This window comes from Colossoma macropomum, unplaced genomic scaffold (genome assembly GCF_904425465.1).
Source record: "Colossoma macropomum unplaced genomic scaffold, Colossoma_macropomum, whole genome shotgun sequence".
In the NCBI taxonomy this organism is placed as follows: domain Eukaryota; kingdom Metazoa; phylum Chordata; class Actinopteri; order Characiformes; family Serrasalmidae; genus Colossoma; species Colossoma macropomum.
Window position 1 is genome coordinate 60,227,695 of NW_023494792.1, and position 20,747 is coordinate 60,248,441.

Genomic DNA, 20,747 nt, shown 5'->3' on the forward strand with positions numbered 1-20,747 from the left:
AGCAGACACTGTGTGTTCTTCATGAAGAAATCAAAGCACTTGAGAATCAAATGGTTGCCTAGGCAATAAAGCATGAATCACTTAAGTGTATATTTAGTTAGTATTTTGCAATGCATGTTATTAACACATCATGCATAATGTTAATACATAACGAAAACAAGAAAAATCAACAGGACTATACGATATACTATATATAATCTCTAAATCTCTGGATTTATGAAATAATATGACTTGTACTATGTAGCAAATACTACATATGAGTTCATGCAAGCAGTCTGAAAGCAAACCGTTGATCAAAACAGTGCGCTGCTGAGTTCTCTCTCCCCTACGTGGCAAAGCGTTCAGTAGCTAAAATAAATGAATGCATGAGAGAGATCTTACCAGCACATTGAGTGTGGGAGTGAGAAAGAGAAGCAGACTCGTTCGCATCGCAACAGACAGCCTGCCCGTGGGTGTCCTCAGGCCCAGTGCATTCTGGGAGTCTGGCTTCTTCCTGCAGGGGCCAGCGAAAGAGTCAACAAAGTGAACTTCCATTTCGACGAGCTGGACCGCGTTTCGCTCCACAGATGACCCATTCTGCTTTGGCTCCTTTTGAATATTGACAAAAGCTGAATATGCACACAAAGAATTTGCCAGGCAAATCGCTGCTACTGCCATACACATGACAACCTGGCTGTACGTGTGGTTTCTGGGATGCGAGCGCTAGTGGTTCTTAGATGAGTGGTATCTCCTGCCTGCCACTGTTTAGGAAGGAGCATCCTCTCTTAAAACAGTCACCACTGTAGTAGCTGGATGTCAAATGGACCCACTGACCGATTACAGTGAGGCCACTAAGTACATTACAATGCAGAATTAGGTGGTACAGAATTGGAGGGCAGACATCTATAATCGATAATGAACACCTTGTAGTCGATACAAATAACCAATAGATTAATTTTTATCATTCTGCCTTAGAATGACTGTCTTTCAGAAGGCGTTCTTGTAGGAGCTGGAAAAGGATGCGATTTAAGGCGGTATATACGTCCGCGAAGATCCCTGTATAGACATCAGTGGGTGATGCCGGTATACCAGTCGACATTCTTCATCTGGTATGAGTTCTGTCATCACTGTTACCACAAATAAGCCCAGATAATAAGCCCAAAACGTTCTCTCCTTAGCTGAGTGGCTGAGTCAGGGAGGTTTCAATCACGTTTCAAATGGCTCTCAACCATCTCCTGCTGTCTAGTCTATTTCATCTGAATTAGTCCAACGAAAGGCCACTCTTTAGGGGTTAGACTTTGGCTCAATCCCTTTTCCTTTCTCTACCCCTACCCCTTGTTTTCAAGTGTCTCCTTGCCCCTTGGAACTGAGTTATAAGGGATAGTGGGTGAAATCTTCCCTCTGAAATGGGACCCTCAATAAAAAAAAAGAACATCACTTCATTAACAGCTACTAGTGCTGCTCTGTAGGAGACCCTGCCAGTCTGCAGTGACAGCAGAGGAGGGTAAAGTTCAGCTCCTCACTGCTGGGCTTTAGTTACATTTAGGGCAACAATATGCTTTCAAAGAGGGGGCAATTATTTATTATCGCCCACCCCTAATTCTTCAGTGATATGAAGCTGAAGTCACAAATTCACCAGCTTCTTGTTAGAATTTGCTCGTTCCGCCTTAAATGGTGGATGCCAGAGGTGCCAGAACGTAACTGGTGCACCATTTAAGGCGGAACGGGAAATTTAGCTAGGTGGCTATCAAGACATCAGCAGACTACTAGCGATTTTTCATGCTTGTTATGAAGAAAAGGACCAAAATACATTGAAATGGATGTTATACTAAGATAATATGATGGTTATCATAACTTTAAACAGAGAAAATTCTCACATTTGTAGGTTTCTTTGGTCGCTTGTGCAGTCACCTGTGTTTTTTTCTGTTTTCCTCAAAACTGAAAAACCTCAGTTTAGAGGGTCATGTAGTTCTAACACTTCGCTCTACCCCTCTATCTCTACAAAAATCAGGACGCCCTACCCCTAGGCAAAACAGAGGGGTAGGGCTAAGTGGTAGAGGCGAGGGGTGAAATGGGATTGGGCCTTAGTCTAACATGGACACCAGAGCAACTGCCACTCTTGCTCTCGCACCGCTTGAGAAGCCACCTGACTCAGTCAGCTATATCAGACAAGGCCACGGTCTTGTGCACGTAGACCAGCTGGTACTGAAGCATGAATAACTAATATTCTTCAAATTCTAGCAGTGTCTGACCGTGCGAGGCAATGCGAGAAATATATGGGATGCACTTATGAGACAAATGAGTTAAGAAATTGGACCCAAGCTGAAGTTGCCTTCTTATTCAAAATCCCCGTTCCTCCTTAAATGGTGCAGCAGTACAGACGCCTTTATAGATCCCAGAATGTAACTACTGTTCCATTTAAGGTGGAATGGAAAATTCAAACAAAAAGCTGCCCAATAAGGAGCCAACTTCAGTTTTGCACAATAAAAATATTTCAGATTTACTTTGGCTGTTGAAAATCATACATTTATGTATGTATGTATGTATGTATGTATGTATGTATGTATGTAGGCCTGTGGGATGAGACCCAAATAATACCTGAGACGAACCAGAACTAGCACAAAACTAAACAGAACAATTGGAAAACCGGTCAGCAGAAGACGAGCAACGCTGCAAACATTTATACAGCAATCCTCAAAACGTTACAAAACCAGTGACGTGAGTAGAGCTTATAACGGGCCTCACATTTCAGCCCAAACCCAAATACAGTGTAAAAACATTCTGTCCAAGTCTGATTCTATGTACAGCATCGCGTTCTTAGACTGAACCTGACCTGAGCCCAACAAAATTCTGTTCGAACATGACCTGACCCACATCACAGTTTGAGCCTGAGACTGACCAGAGTGTAACAAAACTCTGCCTGAAATTGACCCAAACCACAGAATGAAACCTGACAGGACAGGGAACCACCTAGAGACAACAAAAGCACCATTAGAGTGTGGATAAATACAACATAAAACAATATACAAATATTAAATAATAAGCGGTCCAAAATTAAGTTCTGCTTTAACACACATATTGGTCAAAAGCTTTTGAGCAGCATCTCAAACACTTTTAGTCTGGATAAACTTTCCATACTGTGCTGTTCTGATGCTGTGCTGATACAGCGAGATGTTACACTTCACCTCTTTAATACAAAAACATAGAACATATATAAAAAAATACAACTTTACATGGATATTTAACACAAAAATATTTTTGGCCAAACAAATCAAGTGCACTACACTAAACTGTACTGAATCTATTCACTGTTTGTGTCTCGTTTATTACCAAGCGCAGGCCTCGCAGACCTCGGGTCCATGAGCAGTCGAGTTCGGACAAATATTTCAAGCTCTAAGAGAGAGCATTAAATCTCAGAGCAACAGAGCAAAAATGCAAGACTTTCCTCTTTGTTTTCTGCACATTCTGCTCTCTAGTGTATGTTACGCGCAAGTATGTTGTCAGACGCCTAGACGTTCGCAGAAGTCCAAACCAGCCTTAAGTGGAACAGAAGAGAGAGAATACATACTTGTTGAGGTTCGTCATGTTCCTGGAGTTCTCTGTCACCACTGAGCAGAGTTTCTGAATAAAAAACAGAAAAAGAATTCAGAATCAGACAATAACTTACATGCACAAAAATCTCATCACCACCCCACGTGCCCTCACGGTGACCTGACTCCTGTTATGACAGCAGAGTCCCGCTAATCATGCGCTGAGTCTCTGAAGGCTGCTCTGCAGTCATGCAGTGAGAAGACCAGTGGATTAGCACTTGAGCTCTCCTCTCAGAGCCTAAATCTCTCTGAGTGTAGCCAAAGAAGGCAGCGCGTCTGAGGCAGAACAGCCATAGAAGGCTGGGGTCTGGAGTCAGGGGCCTCTGGAGCCTCAAGGCCTTGGGGTTACGCTTCAGGGATGGCTGGCTGCCCTGTGGCTCTGGGGATTAAAAAGGATTATATTCTCTAAGGGGTTTGGATACTGACGCCGAACAAGTGTCCTCTTGGGCATCAGCGGATCAAGACCAGTGTCAACATCAACACCGGAGGCCTTACCTTGGAGCCTTTGGACTGCATGACTGCATCACTAAAGTCATTTAAACGTGAATTATGCAACTAAAAGGGCTCATGTTATGGAAAGCCTTTCAACAAAGAGGCATAGGTCACTCCCCAGCCCACATAGTCCATTCACAGAAGCTAAACTGCAAAAACAGCCGTTTTGTATTAAAATCATAAAAATCGACACATTTGCATACATCCACCTATTCAGCCTACAGCAGATCAGCTCCACCCATAGACACCGATCAGGAATAACATTCTGACCACCTCCTTGTTTCCATGCTCGTTGTCCATTTTATCAGCTCCACTTACTATATAGGTGCACTTTGTAGTTCTACAGTTACAGACTGTAGTCCATCTGTTTCTCTGATACTTTGTTAGCCCCCTTTTACCCTGTTCTTCAGTGGTCAGGACCCCCATGGACCCTCACAGAGCAGGTACTATTTAGGTGGTGGGTCATTCTCAGCACTGCAGTAACACTGGTGGTGTGTTAGTGTGTGTTGCGCTGGTTTGAGTGGATCAGACACAGCAGTGCTGCTGGAGTTTTTAAACACCGCAGTGTCACTAACCAAAAATATCCAGCCAACAGCGTTCCAGTGGGCAGCGTCCTGTGACCACTGATGAAGGACTAGAGGATGACCAACACAAACTGTGCAGCAGCAGATGAGCTATCATCTCTGAATTTACATCTACAAGGTGAACTGACAAGGTAGGAGTGTCTAATAGAGTGGACACAGTGTTTAAAAACTCCAGCAGCACTGCTGTGTCTGATCCACTCGTACCAGCACAACACATAATAACACACCACCGCCGCGTCAGCGTTACATCACAGTGACACTCAGCATAAATTATCAAGCATATCCAAAACTACTGTTTTTAAACCAGAGATTTTTAGCCTGACTCGTGAGATGGTAGTAAAAACGGTACACAGGCAGATTCTGATGTATTGTTGAGAAGGGCTTTCACAAAATCCTCACACCTGTGATCCCCCGCTGCCATTATAAGCTAGAGAGCGCAGCTCTGCTGTAAGTGCCACTGTAGGGAAAGTAAAACGCGTGGGCGATTACAGTAGCTGTGCAGCGTGATTATTAGCTCACAGTGCTACAAAGTGTCCAATTTGAAGCACTGGCTTGTCAGAAAAACCATCTGAAGCAGATCGTTTAGTTATCTCATAAGAGGACTCACCCATTAGTGTTATCCAGGTTATAAAGTGAGCATTCTGCCTGGTTCAGAATGACTGAGCTGCCAAAAACCTTCCAGATCTTTGCAAAAATCCCCACGGTCTGTAAAACTCCATATAATTTTAATTAAAACCAAACGAAAAGGTTATTTTGTTAGTTTATGGTCAGCAATGTAACGCTCTGCCCTCCGTTTGGTTGCCGTTGTATGCAATAATGTTAGAGCAAAAACTAAGTGCAACATTTTAGGTTTTGCTCACATTTCGCAGCAGTTTTTTTTGGATTCAACAAATATTCAGATGTGCGAGCATCTTTAGTGCTGTGGGTCTAAAAAGCAAGTATGGTGCAAGTTACATCTTACAGATGAAAACTTTAAAGCTAGTCAATTGCCAGCCTCACCACATGATTCCCCGTCTGCGATGCAGTCTGGTAGACTCTTCTGGGACAGGGTGGAGCCTCCAAGCTCCTCGGTCTCAACTCCCGAATCGTGCGTCGTCTCTCGCTCCCGGTTCAATCCTCGCTTCACAACTTCTCCACAATCGCCCTCTTCTACTTTCTTGGTCTTCAACTCCTCTTCCTCAGGGACAGGTTCTCTCAGACCGTTCTCCACTCCGTCTAGCCCAAGCGCGGCTGGCTTCTCTCCAAGAGGAGACGTGGGCAGAGCACAGTCCTCGTCCCACTCCAGCGACGAGCCGTCCAGGTCCCCCGCAACCTGAATACACATGATTATGCACAAGTTCTAGTTGTGATGAGCAGCATTTAGAAGACAGTTTTGTTAGAAACATGCGAAACTCGAGTAAATGTTTTTCGCCCCAATGTGTAGCCTTCCCAAAAAAAAGGCCTGATTTCAGAGAGAATAGGTCAGGGGTCGGCAGCATGCAGCTCTTTTACTGCCCTGTTGTGGCTCCACAGCAGAATTAGATTTTTAGGTAAAAATAAAATAATCCTCCTTTACAGTAAAATAAAGCTCTGCTGATCGTTCAACACAGTTTAACAATAAATGGTCTTAAACTCTGGAGTTAATGTAGAACTGCTAATTCACCCTTTAACCCTGAAGATCAGCGCAGACTGCTGGTCACCATAGCAACACAGATAATCTCGCCTAGCTAGTTGCTAACGAAAAAGCAAAAAAGATTTAAGACGAACATGCATAATTTGGAGACGAATGAACTTATTTGCATTTATAATCACTCCAGCTGGTTTCCTGATATGTTTAATCTGCAACGAGAAACTGACAAACACTAAAAAGTTGCAACGTTGAAGTCAGTTTTACCGGCATCTTGTTCGAATTTTCCCGTTCCACCTTAAATGCTGCAGCAGTTACATTCTGGCACCTCAGGCACCATTTAAGGTGGAACGGAAAAATTCAAACAAGAAGCTGGCGAATGAGAAGCGACTTCAGCCTCGTAAAAGTTTAATATTGACAAACATTTTACTAGAAACTGCTCTACTTTCGCGAAAAAGTTTCCTGCTGGAGATGTGAGAAAAGCGGCTATAGCTGAACTAAAGCTTAAAGCAGAGCAAAGTCAGTCTGTGTTTTTGTTTATATTTTTAGCCTATACTAGCACATCAGCACATACTGAGACATATTTACAGCCAAGATGGTAAAATGTACATAAAATGTTGTGGCTCCCAAGCTGGTTTGATTTTTGTGAAAGGACAAAACGGCTCTTAACATTTGGCTTGTGACCCCTCGTATAGGTGTAAAGCACCTTATTGAAAGGGAAATTTCTGTGATTTTTCAAAATCCTTGCATAATTCAATCACTGAGAAGTAAACATTGAGTGATTTGGTGTGAAATGGTTGACTGCAGAGACTCAGATGTCTTTACAGTGGTGGTGATAGGAACCAGGAGTCATCATGTCTACAACACAAATATAGCCATTTTATTTACTATCCAAAACCACCAGTGAACCTACACGAGTCTTCTGAGCTTTTTTATGAAATGTTGATAATGTTACAAGAGTGGTAACTCTTACTACAATGAAGGGTGACACTTTATTTGGACGGTCCACTGTAGATGCTCAGTCTGTCTACAAGTAATATTCAACTAAATTTCCAATAAATGCAACTGAGCTTCAAGTTCAGTATGAAAGATTTGATTAAATCTATTCTTAACCCTAAACCTAATCCTAACCTCAAGGCAAAACCTTAACCTACTCCTAACCCTAACGTTGTTAAGCAACTGAACATCAAGTTTGATAATGATTTAGGTACCAGCACCACTTTAGAATAAGACTACCCTTATAAGCGGTTTATGAATGATTCAAAACAAGTTTATTAATGGTTATTAATTAGGTCATAAACACTTTCTAAACTCATTAGTAAACAGTTATAACACATTAGTAAAAGGGGAAAATGTGAGCTGTTATATCTGATGAAGCTGACAGTTTTAATGCTGACTGATGGAGAAGTCAAGAACTGCAGTTTAACTACACACTTAGAAATGATGGTTCTTTAAGCGTTCTTTTGTAAAGAAAATGGTTCTATATGGAACCATGAACACTCAAAGAACCCTTTGCATGATTAAAGGGTATTTGCGTCATGAATTGGTTCTTCAGATTGATGGAGAATAGAACCTTTTTAAAAAGGGTTCTATATAGCATCAAAAAGGTTTATTCTATTGTAACAACCCTGACATTGTAACAATAGGGGAACCCTTTTTGGTGCTATATAGAACCCTTTTCAAAATTGTTCGATATAGAACCATCTACAGCACATTCTCCATCAACCTGAAGAACCTTTCACAATCAAGGTCCCTTTAATCATGCAAAGGGTTCTTTGGGTGTTCATGGTTTCCATTTTCTTTACTAAAGAACCCTTAAAGAACTATCGCTTAAGCATGCATATAAATGAATGTGGGTTCACGATTAGGCAAATAACAGATCATTGCTGACCTTATTATTTGTGTGTTATAACTGCTTATTAATTAAGATGTTTATGACCTAGTTAATAACCATTAATAAACTTTGAACCATTCATACACACTTTATAAGGGTAGTCTTATTGGTACCTAGGTATCTGTAGAACTGTCTATAGTGGACCATCCAAATAAAGTGTGACCCAATGAAGGATTGCACATCAAACCACTCAATGACTTTACATCTCAGTGACCGAACTGTGCCGAAATTCTGGAAAATACCACACAGTATAAAATTCCACTTATTCACACCGAGCCTCAAACCTACGAGAAGCATCTTGCGATGCCAGACAGGAAAAACATATAAATATTAATGCAAAAGTGAATGAAGGGTGTCTCTTTGCGAGAGCTTCTTCCTAAGCTGGGCTAAAATCCAGTATCTCTCAGTTTGAAAGAGCGCTCCATGCTGGACTGAAAACAGTACCCACTCATGCACCCACACATATCGCTCCTAATAGCCTCTGCTGACTAAACTCTGGCCTGTGCATGATGCCTGCGAGGATATCAACAAACCCGCCTTCTATTTCTAACTTCAAGTCTTGGAGTAGAAGCTTTCAAACCATATAATACATCTTTTCAATAGCATTCAGGCCTGAAGGCCCAAAGGTGCCTAATAGGAGTCATCTAAGAGTGCTATGGCTCAGGCTGAGCAGGGTACCTGTTGCACGTTGTCTGGCGTCTGACTGCTGGCCTCCCTGCTGTCCTGCGGAGTCTTCAGTTGATCCAGCTCTTCGTGCAACTGCTGTTTCTGATTCTCCTGCTCCTGCACCCTACACACCGACATAAAGGCCGTGGAATGAAAACTAGCTCCGGTGCTAAATTGACACAGAGTCTCAACCTATTATTGCTTGAATAAGTACTGCTGACCATAACTGGTAGCAAGAAGAGCAGAACATACTGTACCCAATCCGTATGGCCATGCAATGTCCCATGATTCTCAAAGTTCAGCCGCAGTGCTTGGGCCCCAAACAGCTGCTGCAGTCCCCGAAACCACCCAAAGTCCTCACACCCAGGCCGATAACAGTCTCCCCCTGCCTTTTATCTTACCTCCACCCCCCACCCCCCCTTCAACTGTAGCCGTGGAAACCTGCCATGTGTCAAAGTAGAGTCGGTCCTTTCAGACTGAACCAAAAATGGCCGGGAGGGGAAGGTCAACTAGAATGGCCCCACGGAGCCGGGCTGGCATATATGGAGTTCATGTGTGCAGGAAAATTTCGCATTTTTAGCATTTCTCCTTCAAGCCTTCCCCCTCAGAACTGCAGGACTACTTTTGAAGATATCCAGAGGAGCAATTCCACCCGAGTTTAGACCTTAAAATAAGCTAATCAGAAAATATTCAAGTGTGTTCAATAAAACAGTATCTGAACTAGTTCCACTACACCAGGTGTGTCAAACTCAACCACTAAAAGGGCCTTATTAAAAAAATTTAACAAATCTGAGGGCCGGAGGGTGTTCAGCAAAATATAGCCACCTGTAAACCTTCAAATATTACATGTGAATACTTGATATATTTAGGCTACATTAGCTACAGATAACTGTAAAATCTCTTTAACCTCTTCAACTCCTTGAGACCACCGGTGGTTCTTCGTTATATTCTTCATAACTGTCATATTTCATAAGCTACATTCTAAAGGTGGGGGTCGTATGAGAGCTGTCTTCTTTCCAGTCAAATAGATGGGTGATGTAATTTTAAACCCTTATAATAAAAGAAGCTGAACTCTACTGAAAGTCGACCCATTTTTCCACAAATCTGGGCTATAAACTATAAACAGATGGCGCCTCTTCAGTGATCTGCTCTGTAAAAATTATTTTTATAAAATAATACAAAGAGCGTCTAAGATTTTTGGCTTTCAGCAGTAAATTGTAAGCATATATTAATATGAGTATGATCATAAAACATGTTCTGTTAATTTGAGGGGAGCTTTTACAAAAAATAAATTAATAAAGTAAAAATTGACATTTATTTTATGCAGTTACTGAATAATTTGCCTTATGATTTGGTCATGTAAATTCAAACGGACAAACCAAAATATACCCTGGAGAATAAGAGGTTAAATGTCCCCCGGATGTAGATGTTTTAAACCTACCCGTGTGCTCGGTCTCAAAACCCAGCATATTCTCTTTGCTGCAAGTTCATTAATTCTTTGGATCTGTTTCTGAGCTGCTGAGTGTTTACAGTGTTTATGTTGGTTGAATTGCAGCTGAAACGCAGCTGGTATGTTTGGTGATATGACGTGCAATTAGGTAAAAAACTGCTGTCCCATACATTGTTGTTGGGAGTGAGACGTCAGTGCAAGTTATGTTGCAGTGCATGCTGGGGATTGTAGTGCTGCTGATTGTGAAATGGGCTAATATTAATAGAAAATCAAAATAACTTAGAGGGCCGGTTTGGATTGTGCCACGGGCCTGATCTGTCCTTGTGTTTGACACATGGGCACTACACCTCTCGGTGAATGTCTACATTAATGAACCACAGAAGAGTCGCTCCATGAGGTCAGTGCTAAATGGACGGGCTAATCTGAATCTTTTTCATTTTCAAAAGTCAAATCCTTTTTCGTCCACAGTGAAATGGCACAAACACTTTCATGATGCACAACACACATCATGATTTCATTTTTCAGAGACTTAAGTTGGTACAGATATAAAAGCTTAGTAGTGTCACGCTTCCTTACAACACTAGCAAAAACAATTCAATTATTATGCTCAGTTAATAGTTCAATATCCACGATATGCACGGAAAAGCATATTTGGTATAAAAACATAGCCATTTTTATATTTTGGCACAAAATAATGAATTATAGCCACACTCATTTTGGGGCAGAGGGGATTATTTCAAGCTAAAGTGCCTGCCGCGCTGCCTCTTAGCATCATTTTAACAGATAATTACATGACTTTTCTGTGAATGTTGAATGAATGAATGAACGATTAAATAAATTAATAAATAAATAGTGACAGTGTGGATGTTATATTTGACTAACTCTGCCAGCAATGCAGAAAAAACAATTTTATTTAAAAAAAACAAACAAACAAACAAACAAACAAAAAGCATGTCACCTATAAGAGCACATGGATAAAAACTTATTAAATTTTACCTAAAATTAATGTTTAAATTTTAAACTTAGATATGAACTGAGCCCCTACCTTATAAGTAATTTTGATTTCTATTTTATTTTCTACAACCTTTTACATCAAAAAGCCAAACAAAGCTATATTTACATTTTAGTGGTCCCTTTTATTTTACATACAGGGCATCAAACAATGCTATACTCCTTTTTTTTTTTTACAATATGAGAAATTTTACAAAAAAAAAAAATCATGTATACTTTTTTTTTAGGTGCAAGGGCTCGACTTTAATGTCGAAGCTGATTTACATCAGAGCATGGCTGGATGATTTAATGTCAACAAAATGTATTTAGTAATATTTGAGATGGAACGTAAATAACTGTCTATACAGACACTTTTTTAAACATGCGTTTCCTCTTGCAATAAAAGATTCATACACATTGTTAATAATGAATTTCTGATTTTTATATTTAAACTTGAAAAAACATCTACTAGTAGATTTCTGTCGTGGCAGAACCGATTAAACATTGTGCACTCAAATGGCACTCTTCATGTAACAACTCAGAAGCAACTGCTCAGCACGACCACATTCACATTACACAACAGTAGCATATCATCTGCCTCTCGACTCCGCCCACTCACCTGACAGACAGGTGCAGTATCTCTGTACGGGAGCGGCGCATGTTGCTGGCCATCTTCAGCAGCTCCTTCTCCAGAGAGTCGGTGTACTGCTTCAGCTGCTCCAGGCTGTGAGTCCACTCGCGCCGTCGCTGCTCCAGCTGCACCTGCAGGCCCTGCGGAGCCCAATGTGGAGCGTGAAAAGCGTCACCGACGCTCGAGATCGCTTTAGCAATGCAGGCTGGCCTTGACTCGCAGCCACTCTGACCACTCAGGCTGGTAGTTATGATTATCTCTAGGTCATGAGGTCATGTAGTCAGAGAGCATATGTTCCACAGAAAGCTTTGTACTTGGTTGACGAGAGTAGCGCATATACAGTAAGGAGAAACAAGTATGCAGGCAGTTTTGTGTTATTTAATATACTTCCAGTGCATATATTTACTTCAAATGTACACATATAATGTATTTTGACTTTGCTGATGAACAAAAAAGTGGGCATACATAAGCATAAATAAAGATTTGGTTTTAATGGCCACAGTTTTTCATATTTATTTCTAACCACTCTTCATGCCCTTATGGGACAGGGCTGTCATGATCATGAAATTTTAGCTAATGATTGTTATAAATAATTGAGATTAACAGTTTGCCTTTTTTGTGCATTGTATGCAACTATTAAAGAACAAGCCAAATAAACATATTAAACATCTTGCTTCTTCAATCAAATGCCCACAGTTACTTTAAGCAAAGCTGCATTTTTTGTTGAGTGTGAAAATAAAAGCAAAAAAAAATTGCTAGCATACATGCTAAAACATTGGATAATAAATCTAATAAATAAAAATTAACTTGATGTCTTCCAACCATTTTGAGCATTCAGACAAAATCAAACACAGTGAAGCATGATGGTGGGAGCATCATCATATGGACCTGCTTCTCTGCAAACTGTACTGGAGCATTACACGCCTTTGAAAGAATCACGGAGTGATGTAATAACTCAAGAGCGGTTTTTAAACAAGGTGTTTGCATAGCCTAGCTAATCTCCTGACTTGAAACCCATGGAAAATTTATGGAGGGTTTTAAAACTGCAAGTCACTGAAACCTAAATAAAAACAAAATGCAATGATGTGCAAATCATTTAAACCCTATATTTCATTGAAAATACTACAAAGGCAACATATCAAATGTTGAAACATTGGTTTTTGGAAAATATTTGCCCATTTTGAATTTGATGCCAACAACACGCTCCAAAAAAGTTGGGACGGGGGGCAACAAAAGGCTGGTAAAGTTGTGTAATGCTTAAAAAAAAACCTGGTGGTTGATTGGCAACAGGTCAGTGACATGATTGGGTATAAAAGAGCATCTCAGAGTCTTTCAGAAGTAAAGATGAGGAGGGGTTCACCACTCTGTGAAAGACTGCACCATCAAACAGTGCAACAATTCAAGAAAAACATTTCTCAACATAAAATAGCAAAGAACTTTAGTGTTTCATCATCTTTGGTACATAATATCATTAAAAGATTCAGAGAATCTGGAGAAATCTCTGTATGTAAGGGACAAGGCCAAAAACCAGTATTTGCTGGCCGTGATCTTTGGGCCCTCAGGCAGCACTGCATTAAAAACAGACATGATTCTGTAGTGGAAATCACTGCATGGGCTCAGAAACACTTCTGAAACCCACTGTCTGTGAACACAGTTCATCACTGCATCCACAAATACAAGTTAAAGGAGACCCTGAACTGTTGAGCAGCTGAAATCCTGTATCAAACAAGAACAGGAAAACATTTCACTTTCAAAACTACAGCAGTGTCTCCTCAGTTCCCAAACACTTAGAGAGTGCTGTTAAAAGAAGAGGTGATGAAACACAGGGGTAAACAGGCCCCCGTCCCAACTTTTTTGGTACGTGGTGTTGGCATCAAATTCAAAATGGGCAAATATTTTTCAAAAAACAATAAAATTTCTCAGTTTCAACATTTGATATGTTGTCGTCTCCTTTAAAAATATGGTTTACATGATTTGCACATCATTGCATTCCATTTTCACTTACATTCTGCACAGTGTCCCAACTTTCTTGGAAATGGGGTTGTATTAAAACACCAAATTTGGTTCATATTTCTAAGCTATTTTAAGAATTGAACAGACATTGTGCATAAATTTGAAGTAAATATATGTACTGCAAGTAAAACTCGCAAAGAGTCTGAATATTTGTTTCTCCTCACTGTTCAGTATCAAAAGCCTTCTGAAGAGGGACATAACGGTAGCAGGGTTGCACTGCATATAGTTTAATTATTATCACAGTTTTTGTCACTGCGTTTGCCTGGACGGATACCACAGAAGGCTGCAACATGCAAATTAACCCACATTTTTTGACACCTTTTTTTTTTTTTATTGCGCTGTGAACATCAAGACCAACCACATGTGCTCATGATGTGTGTTTTAAGTCTGCTTAGAAGAGTCAAGATCAAAATGCAGGCCGGTCTTTGATCGTGTACCATCAATTCACCAATGCGTTTTCAATAGTAGGTGAGATATCAGTCAAAATATGTAGTAAAATGGAATTTTATCAATATGGTGAAGATCTGGCTCAGTTAAAAAAAAGGTCCTGACACAATACTAGGCTCCAGTACATAATGGTTTGACATTACACACTGCATAGATGTAAAAAGTGCCCAACTTGCTTCTTACACTAAAGCCACTTGTGCTGTATAATGAGTCACAAAAGAATTGAACACAAATGCTAGAATCAAAACTTTGTTAATGTTAAAACTCAGCATGTCTGTACGACTCCAGTACAGCAGATGGTGCTAAACCAACAATATTAACACTTCACACAAAGCACACAAGAAAAAGAAAACAGATCATCTGAAAATGGCCTAATGGTGGCATCCATTCTAGGTCAGAAGTAACGAAGACAGACACTCACCCAGCCTAGTCTGTATGTGGCCTGACCCTCTACGCTGCCTCTCTGCATAGTGAGAGTTTGGCTTGCGTTGATGAGCTGACTTGGCGTCAGTGTGTGCGGTTAACAAGTAGGGAAAAGTGTGCACACCAATCGTGGCCGGGGATAGTTATGTAATGTGGTCTGTAGTGCTCCTCAGATGAGAATGGACAATAGTCTTATTATGTAATCTAAATGCTCATGCATTGAAGCAGCGCTTCACCAAAAAACAAATAACATTTCCAGCTCTGTCTCTCTCTCTAAGGTGATGTAAGCAATGCAGATATGTCCACTCAACATCAAGCCCAACTAAAGGTCAAACAGGTTAAACTCTGATCATTTCTATAATTGATTAATTCTATCAATTACTAAATGATGGAAACAATAAAGACCCTAGGAACCTAAATCTACTTGTGTTTTCTAGTAAGTTAATCTTGATCTTGTGGGCACACTATAATTAATACACACACACACACACACACACACACACACACACACACACACACACACACACATATATATATATATATTCCAACTGTTGTCAGAACAAAATCTTGTATCTCCAGTTTTCACGTTTTTCATGAGATACATGGTTTTGTTCTGACAGCTACACATATATAAATATATATATATACACACACACACACACACACACACGCACACACACACACACACAGACAAAGTAGTAAGTGTGAATAGCTTTCCAATGTGTAATAAATGGCCAAAGTATTTTGCCAATATTCTCCTCTCTTGATGTAAACTGGGCAGTCCTAATCTTGGGTCGTGCACATGTAAACAGCATTCTCACTAATCACAAGGCTGATGTGGCTTTATCAAAATGTTCCCCAACAGACTCCATCTCTCTCTTCAAGTTGGACAGACTTGAGCCACAAGAAAGCTAACCACCAAGCGAAAGCTGACCTAGCAAGCACTACTGAGCTAACAGGAACATGCATTCATTCAGTTGTTTGGTCAACCAGCCACACCAGCATTACACATCCAGCAGTAAGGTGAATATGATCCTTACCTTCTTTAAGATGTCGCCATATAGAAGCCGGATAATGTTTAGTGGACACAGTGAGGACAGTCTATAAAGTCTACAGCACGACCCATTTGTGAAGAGCCTGTTCGCTCATTTCGCCCTGCTTCACTCACACTGTTGTGTTTAGTTCTGCTTCTGGTGTAGCAGCTCAGAGTGTAAGACCGAGGGCTGTCAATCATGCATGCTCATCTGAATATTAGGACCACACACACACAGCTCTCGCGTCTGATAAACTGTTTGTAGGCAGTGTTTTATTAGATTTATCTTGTGAGTCTCTTTCAATGTTTCTCAATTTTAGTATCATACAAGGATTTTTTTAAATAGTTTACTTTACAGCTTCCTCCATTTCCTCTCAGTTAGACATTAACATTCAAAATAAAACCGTGCTGCAAGAAATTTCTTCCTTTATGGTGCAGTGAAAGAACAGAAACCATATCGCCCTCAACACTGTACTGCGATCTGTCAGAGTGACTGTCTGTGCCACATGAAGATTATGGGCTGCTTTTGTTTACAAGTAAATTATATGACTTTTTACCCCCTTAATTAACCATAATGATGCCATAGTATAGCAATGGTACAGCATAATCTGCTTGCACTGCTGTATAAATCCTACACAAAGAGCAAACTGTTATGTTATAGACACAATAAGATGTCGCTCTTTAATACGGCTAACTGTTTTATCTCACTTTTCAAGTCTTTCATTGACAATTATTTAGTGTTATTGATGAGTCGACAGTAGACTTCAAACAAACACTGAAAACACAAGAAATTAAACTTCAAAACATGCCGTCATAGATGTTCTTAGAGTTCAGGAGGCCTCCAAGCCTCTGCGTGTGTGCAGGGCCTGACAAGACAAAGGCTGTGATCGAAATAACATACTGTATACTCTTCATTAGTAGTAGTCAGTAGGGCTGAACGATTTGGAAAAAAAATTCTAATTGTGAATTTTCTGATCGTTTCTGCGACTGATTTAAATCATGATAACTTTAAAATTTGAAAATTGAAGTCCTGGCCTATTATTTTGGCCAAGAAGGCCAGAACGTCCATTTTCCAGGCTTGTGATTTGAACACTGCCACTTCGTTGTGGTTGTGTTGTCACAGCATAGAGATGTTTGATTGCTTCTGATTGGTCTAACTCATCTACAGGCAGTTTACGACCTCTGATATGGTTAATATTGGCCAATTAAGACAACATTGTTGTTAAAAAATTGCTATAATTAAGTTTGCAGCTCTTGCGATTTGAAAATTGCACTTTTTTAAATTTTCAAATTGCAATTTCGAAATAAAAAACGATTAATCTTTCAGCCCTAATATACAGTACAGTATCCAGTATATGACAAGCTGTGTGCCGTACTACAGGACAGGGGTGCGACAAGACTGGCTCAGTGCCTGATGTTGGCAATCAGACCAGCTCGAGACCAGCTCATAGAGGGTAATATGAGCTAGTCTGACTGAATGTAAGCAGTGTGACTTCATGTCAGCAGTGTGACTTCATATGGGAGCCCGAAGAAAGACGATGCTGAGCGGACTGTCCAGCTGGGTTACTGTTTTATTCACATTATGCAGAAAAGTTCACTTTTAAATAGACAAAGTTAGCAAATTATACAACTTTTATATGCTTGTGTGTTACTGTTTGCTATCCGGTATCTGCTATCCGGTGTCAACCAGAGAAAGATGGGTTCCCCTTTTGAGTCTTGGTTCCTCTAAAGTTTTATTCCTCTTGCTCTTAGGGAGTTTTTCCTTGCCACTGTCGCCACTGGCGACGCTCATGTGGGCTCGGACCTGGATTTTTCTGTAAAGCTGCTATGTGACACTGCCTGTTGTAAAAAGCGCTATATAAATTGTGTAAAATAAAATAAAGTGTTTAATCTCACGTTTTAAGTGTGTCTTCTAGACCAGCAGAGAGAGCTGGCGAGGCTTCAGCATTGCACTGCATTTCTTTCATTTAGCTCTTTTTAATGTATAGAAGAAATGCTGAATCCAGAGCTATTAAAAATACCCAGCCAGTTACGTGAGAGGTTACGACCACAAATGGACGCATTGCATTTTGGGATGCAGTATATCGCAGCTCGGGCAGCGTACTGGAAAAATTTCCCAGAGCAGTAAGTCACTGTATCTTTGGCATACTGGAGAAATTCATACTGGACAGATACAGCATACTACCTACTACCTTTGAGCACAATCAGTGTACGAGCAGTATGTAGTAGGCTATTTCACACACAGCCAATGATTCGTCCTTTCAGCGACTTTTAAAGGAACCATTTTTAAAAGAACATTTTGTTTTAAGAACCTCCACATGTTTTAAAAGTTCTAAGCCAATTAAAGTTTTTCCTAAAACTCTACATCTGTACAAAACTATTCAGAATTTTTAAGAATAAAAGTCTGCTCACCTGGAGCTTAAGACCACTGCTGTTGTCCTGTTGGCTGTTCGTTAGGCCTCGAAGTGATGCGAGAACTGCAAGGGTGTCCTCTTCAAACTCCCGCCTCTGAAGAACACACATGCAGTTAAAGCCCACACAGCACTACACAGATCCACATTTTTAGGCACTCCCATGGATTCCAGGGGAACCCGCCACAGTATTTTGCAGCGTGGGACTAATCGTCAGTGTTGTGCATGGGAGCGGGCGGGAAACCAGCCTGAATAAAGTAGAACAATCACTAAATAAATAAATAAATATATTTATTTATAAATATAAATATATATATATATATATATATATATATATATATATATATATATATATATATATATATATATATATAACAGTAAAACAGTTAAAATGAATGAAGTCATTCTAAAGAGGTGGGAAGCAACAGATCACACGAACAGCACGCAAATTCTCATAGCTCACAGAGATGGTGGAGCCTTCAGTTCAACAGTCACAGCTGCTCAGCAAAACACCAAAAATACCCGCTCTGTGGTTTAATTCCTGCTTTGTGTTTACTGTGAATAAATGCGATTTGGTGAAGTAACTCACAGTGAGCCTGATGACCATGACTGCCATGTTATTTCAGCAGAGGAAAATGTATTTGTGAAAAGACTGTCAGATATTGGATGTGAGTTCGCCTTGACAGAACTGAGCGGGTGGGAGTGGGTCAAAACGTTTCGGTTGCGGGTGGGAGCGGGATAAATGATTCCGATTTTCTGCAGAAGCGGGCGGGAGCGGGATTAAATCTCGTGCAGACCTCTACAATAAACACTGAGGTCAGCTATTAGCATTTAGCACTCGTACAAGCAAAGTAGAGTATTGGGAATGACCATGTTAAACCTGCAATGCAACAAGGGCCACAGAAGAGGCTCCTTGATTGCGTGATGGTTGTTGAGTGCTGCTGTAAGAGAGTGAGCAGTAAATGGTGAAATGTTTGTTTAAAACAGTCGTAACTAACCCTCCATCTGAAGATGTACTTTCCTGCAGTGCTCCAACCCTGATCCAACATACCTGATCCAGCTAATTAAGGCTGCCTGAAGAAACTGACTGGTTGGATGGTTAGATTTAGTTCTTGGATGGGGTGTTAGTGACCACTGGTTTGGTAAATGTTTGCTTTAAAGGGAAATTCTGAATATTTTTCAAACTTTCTGCATAATTCAATCTCTGAGATGTAACCAAAGTCATTCAGAGTGACTTGATGTGAAACAGTTCATTGTAGAGAAACTGACTGACTCAGATTTCTTTACAGTGGTGGTGACAGGAACCAGGGCTACAACACAAACGTTTTATTTGTTAACCAAAACAAGCAGCATGAGTGTGTACTAAAAAATTTATTTTAAGGCCAAAACCTTCTCAAAATTATCGTAAAACAATGTCACAGACATCAGGCAGTGAATTCATAACCATTCACGTATAACTTTCTGTGAGGGAGCTTTTAGAGGTGGACGTCTGGTTCCTATCACCACCAATGTGAACAGTTCTGACTCGGTAAGTTCCTCTGGAACAGAGCATTTCACACCAAACCACTCTGAACGAACTTTGGTTACGTTTTCATGATTTAATTACGCAGAAATTTTGAAAAATTTGTGGATTTAAGCAAGAATGGAGAGTGAAAGCTGTTTACCAGTCTGTTAATCAAAGTTTTGAACTCCAGAGACATCTGCTCAGGCGTGGGTCCTTGCAGGAGGAGAAGGACCTCACGGTCCAGCGTCTCATCCAGTGGGGAGGCCAAACACATGGAGGAAGAGAAATGATCTGCACCCTACACACACACACACACACACACACACCCCTAGTAACTCTTGTCTTGCAAAGATATTCAACACTAATGAAGAAACAAGTAGGGGTGTAAGAATGCACTGTGATAACGCAATGCAGAGCTGTGAAAATGTGCATCATAGAGATGTAGCGATGCATAGCAGAGAACAGCCATGTTATTAATTATACCACTTAATGCAGATGTTAGCCTCTTGAGCCAGATGTGATCTAATGATGTCTAGAACAGGGGTTAGCATGCGGCTCTTATGCTGCCCTGTTGTGGCTCCACAGCAGCATTGGATTTGTAAGTAAAAATAAAATAATCCTCCTTTACAGTAAAATAAAGCTCTGCTGATCGTTCAACACAGTTTAACAATAAATGGTTTTAAAGGCTGGAGTTAATGTAGAACTGCTAATTCACCCTTTAACCCTGAAGATCAGCGCAGACTGCTGGTCACCATAGCAACGCAGACAACTCGCCTAGCTAGTAGTTAACGAAACGGCAAAGAGAAAGACTGAAGACAAACATAGATAATTTGGAGACGAATGGACTTATTTGCATTTATAATCACTCCAGCTGGTTTCCTGATATGTTTAATCTGCAGCGAGAAACTGACAAACACTAAAAAGTTGAACGTTGAGAGACATTTTACAAGAAACTGTTCTACTTTTGTGGAAAAGTTTCCTGCTGGAGATGCGAGAAAAGCGGCTATAGCTGAGCTAAAGCTTAAAGCAGAGCA

General features: G+C 40.5%; 1 protein-coding gene across 1 annotated transcript in view; it reads right to left on the reverse strand.

Annotated features, from left to right (window-relative positions):
• Window positions 1-20,747, reverse strand: part of LOC118812613 (lymphoid-restricted membrane protein) — a 68,625-nt gene that overhangs the window by 28,459 nt on the left and 19,419 nt on the right. Inside the window, exons 14-20 of the mRNA XM_036577712.1 lie at window positions 19,874-20,011; window positions 18,211-18,306; window positions 11,871-12,022; window positions 8,824-8,935; window positions 5,645-5,957; window positions 3,548-3,600; window positions 382-493 (exon numbers count right to left, since the gene is read on the reverse strand). Coding sequence (XP_036433605.1) covers window positions 382-493; window positions 3,548-3,600; window positions 5,645-5,957; window positions 8,824-8,935; window positions 11,871-12,022; window positions 18,211-18,306; window positions 19,874-20,011 — 976 coding nt within the window. The remainder of the gene's footprint in view (window positions 1-381; window positions 494-3,547; window positions 3,601-5,644; window positions 5,958-8,823; window positions 8,936-11,870; window positions 12,023-18,210; window positions 18,307-19,873; window positions 20,012-20,747) is intronic.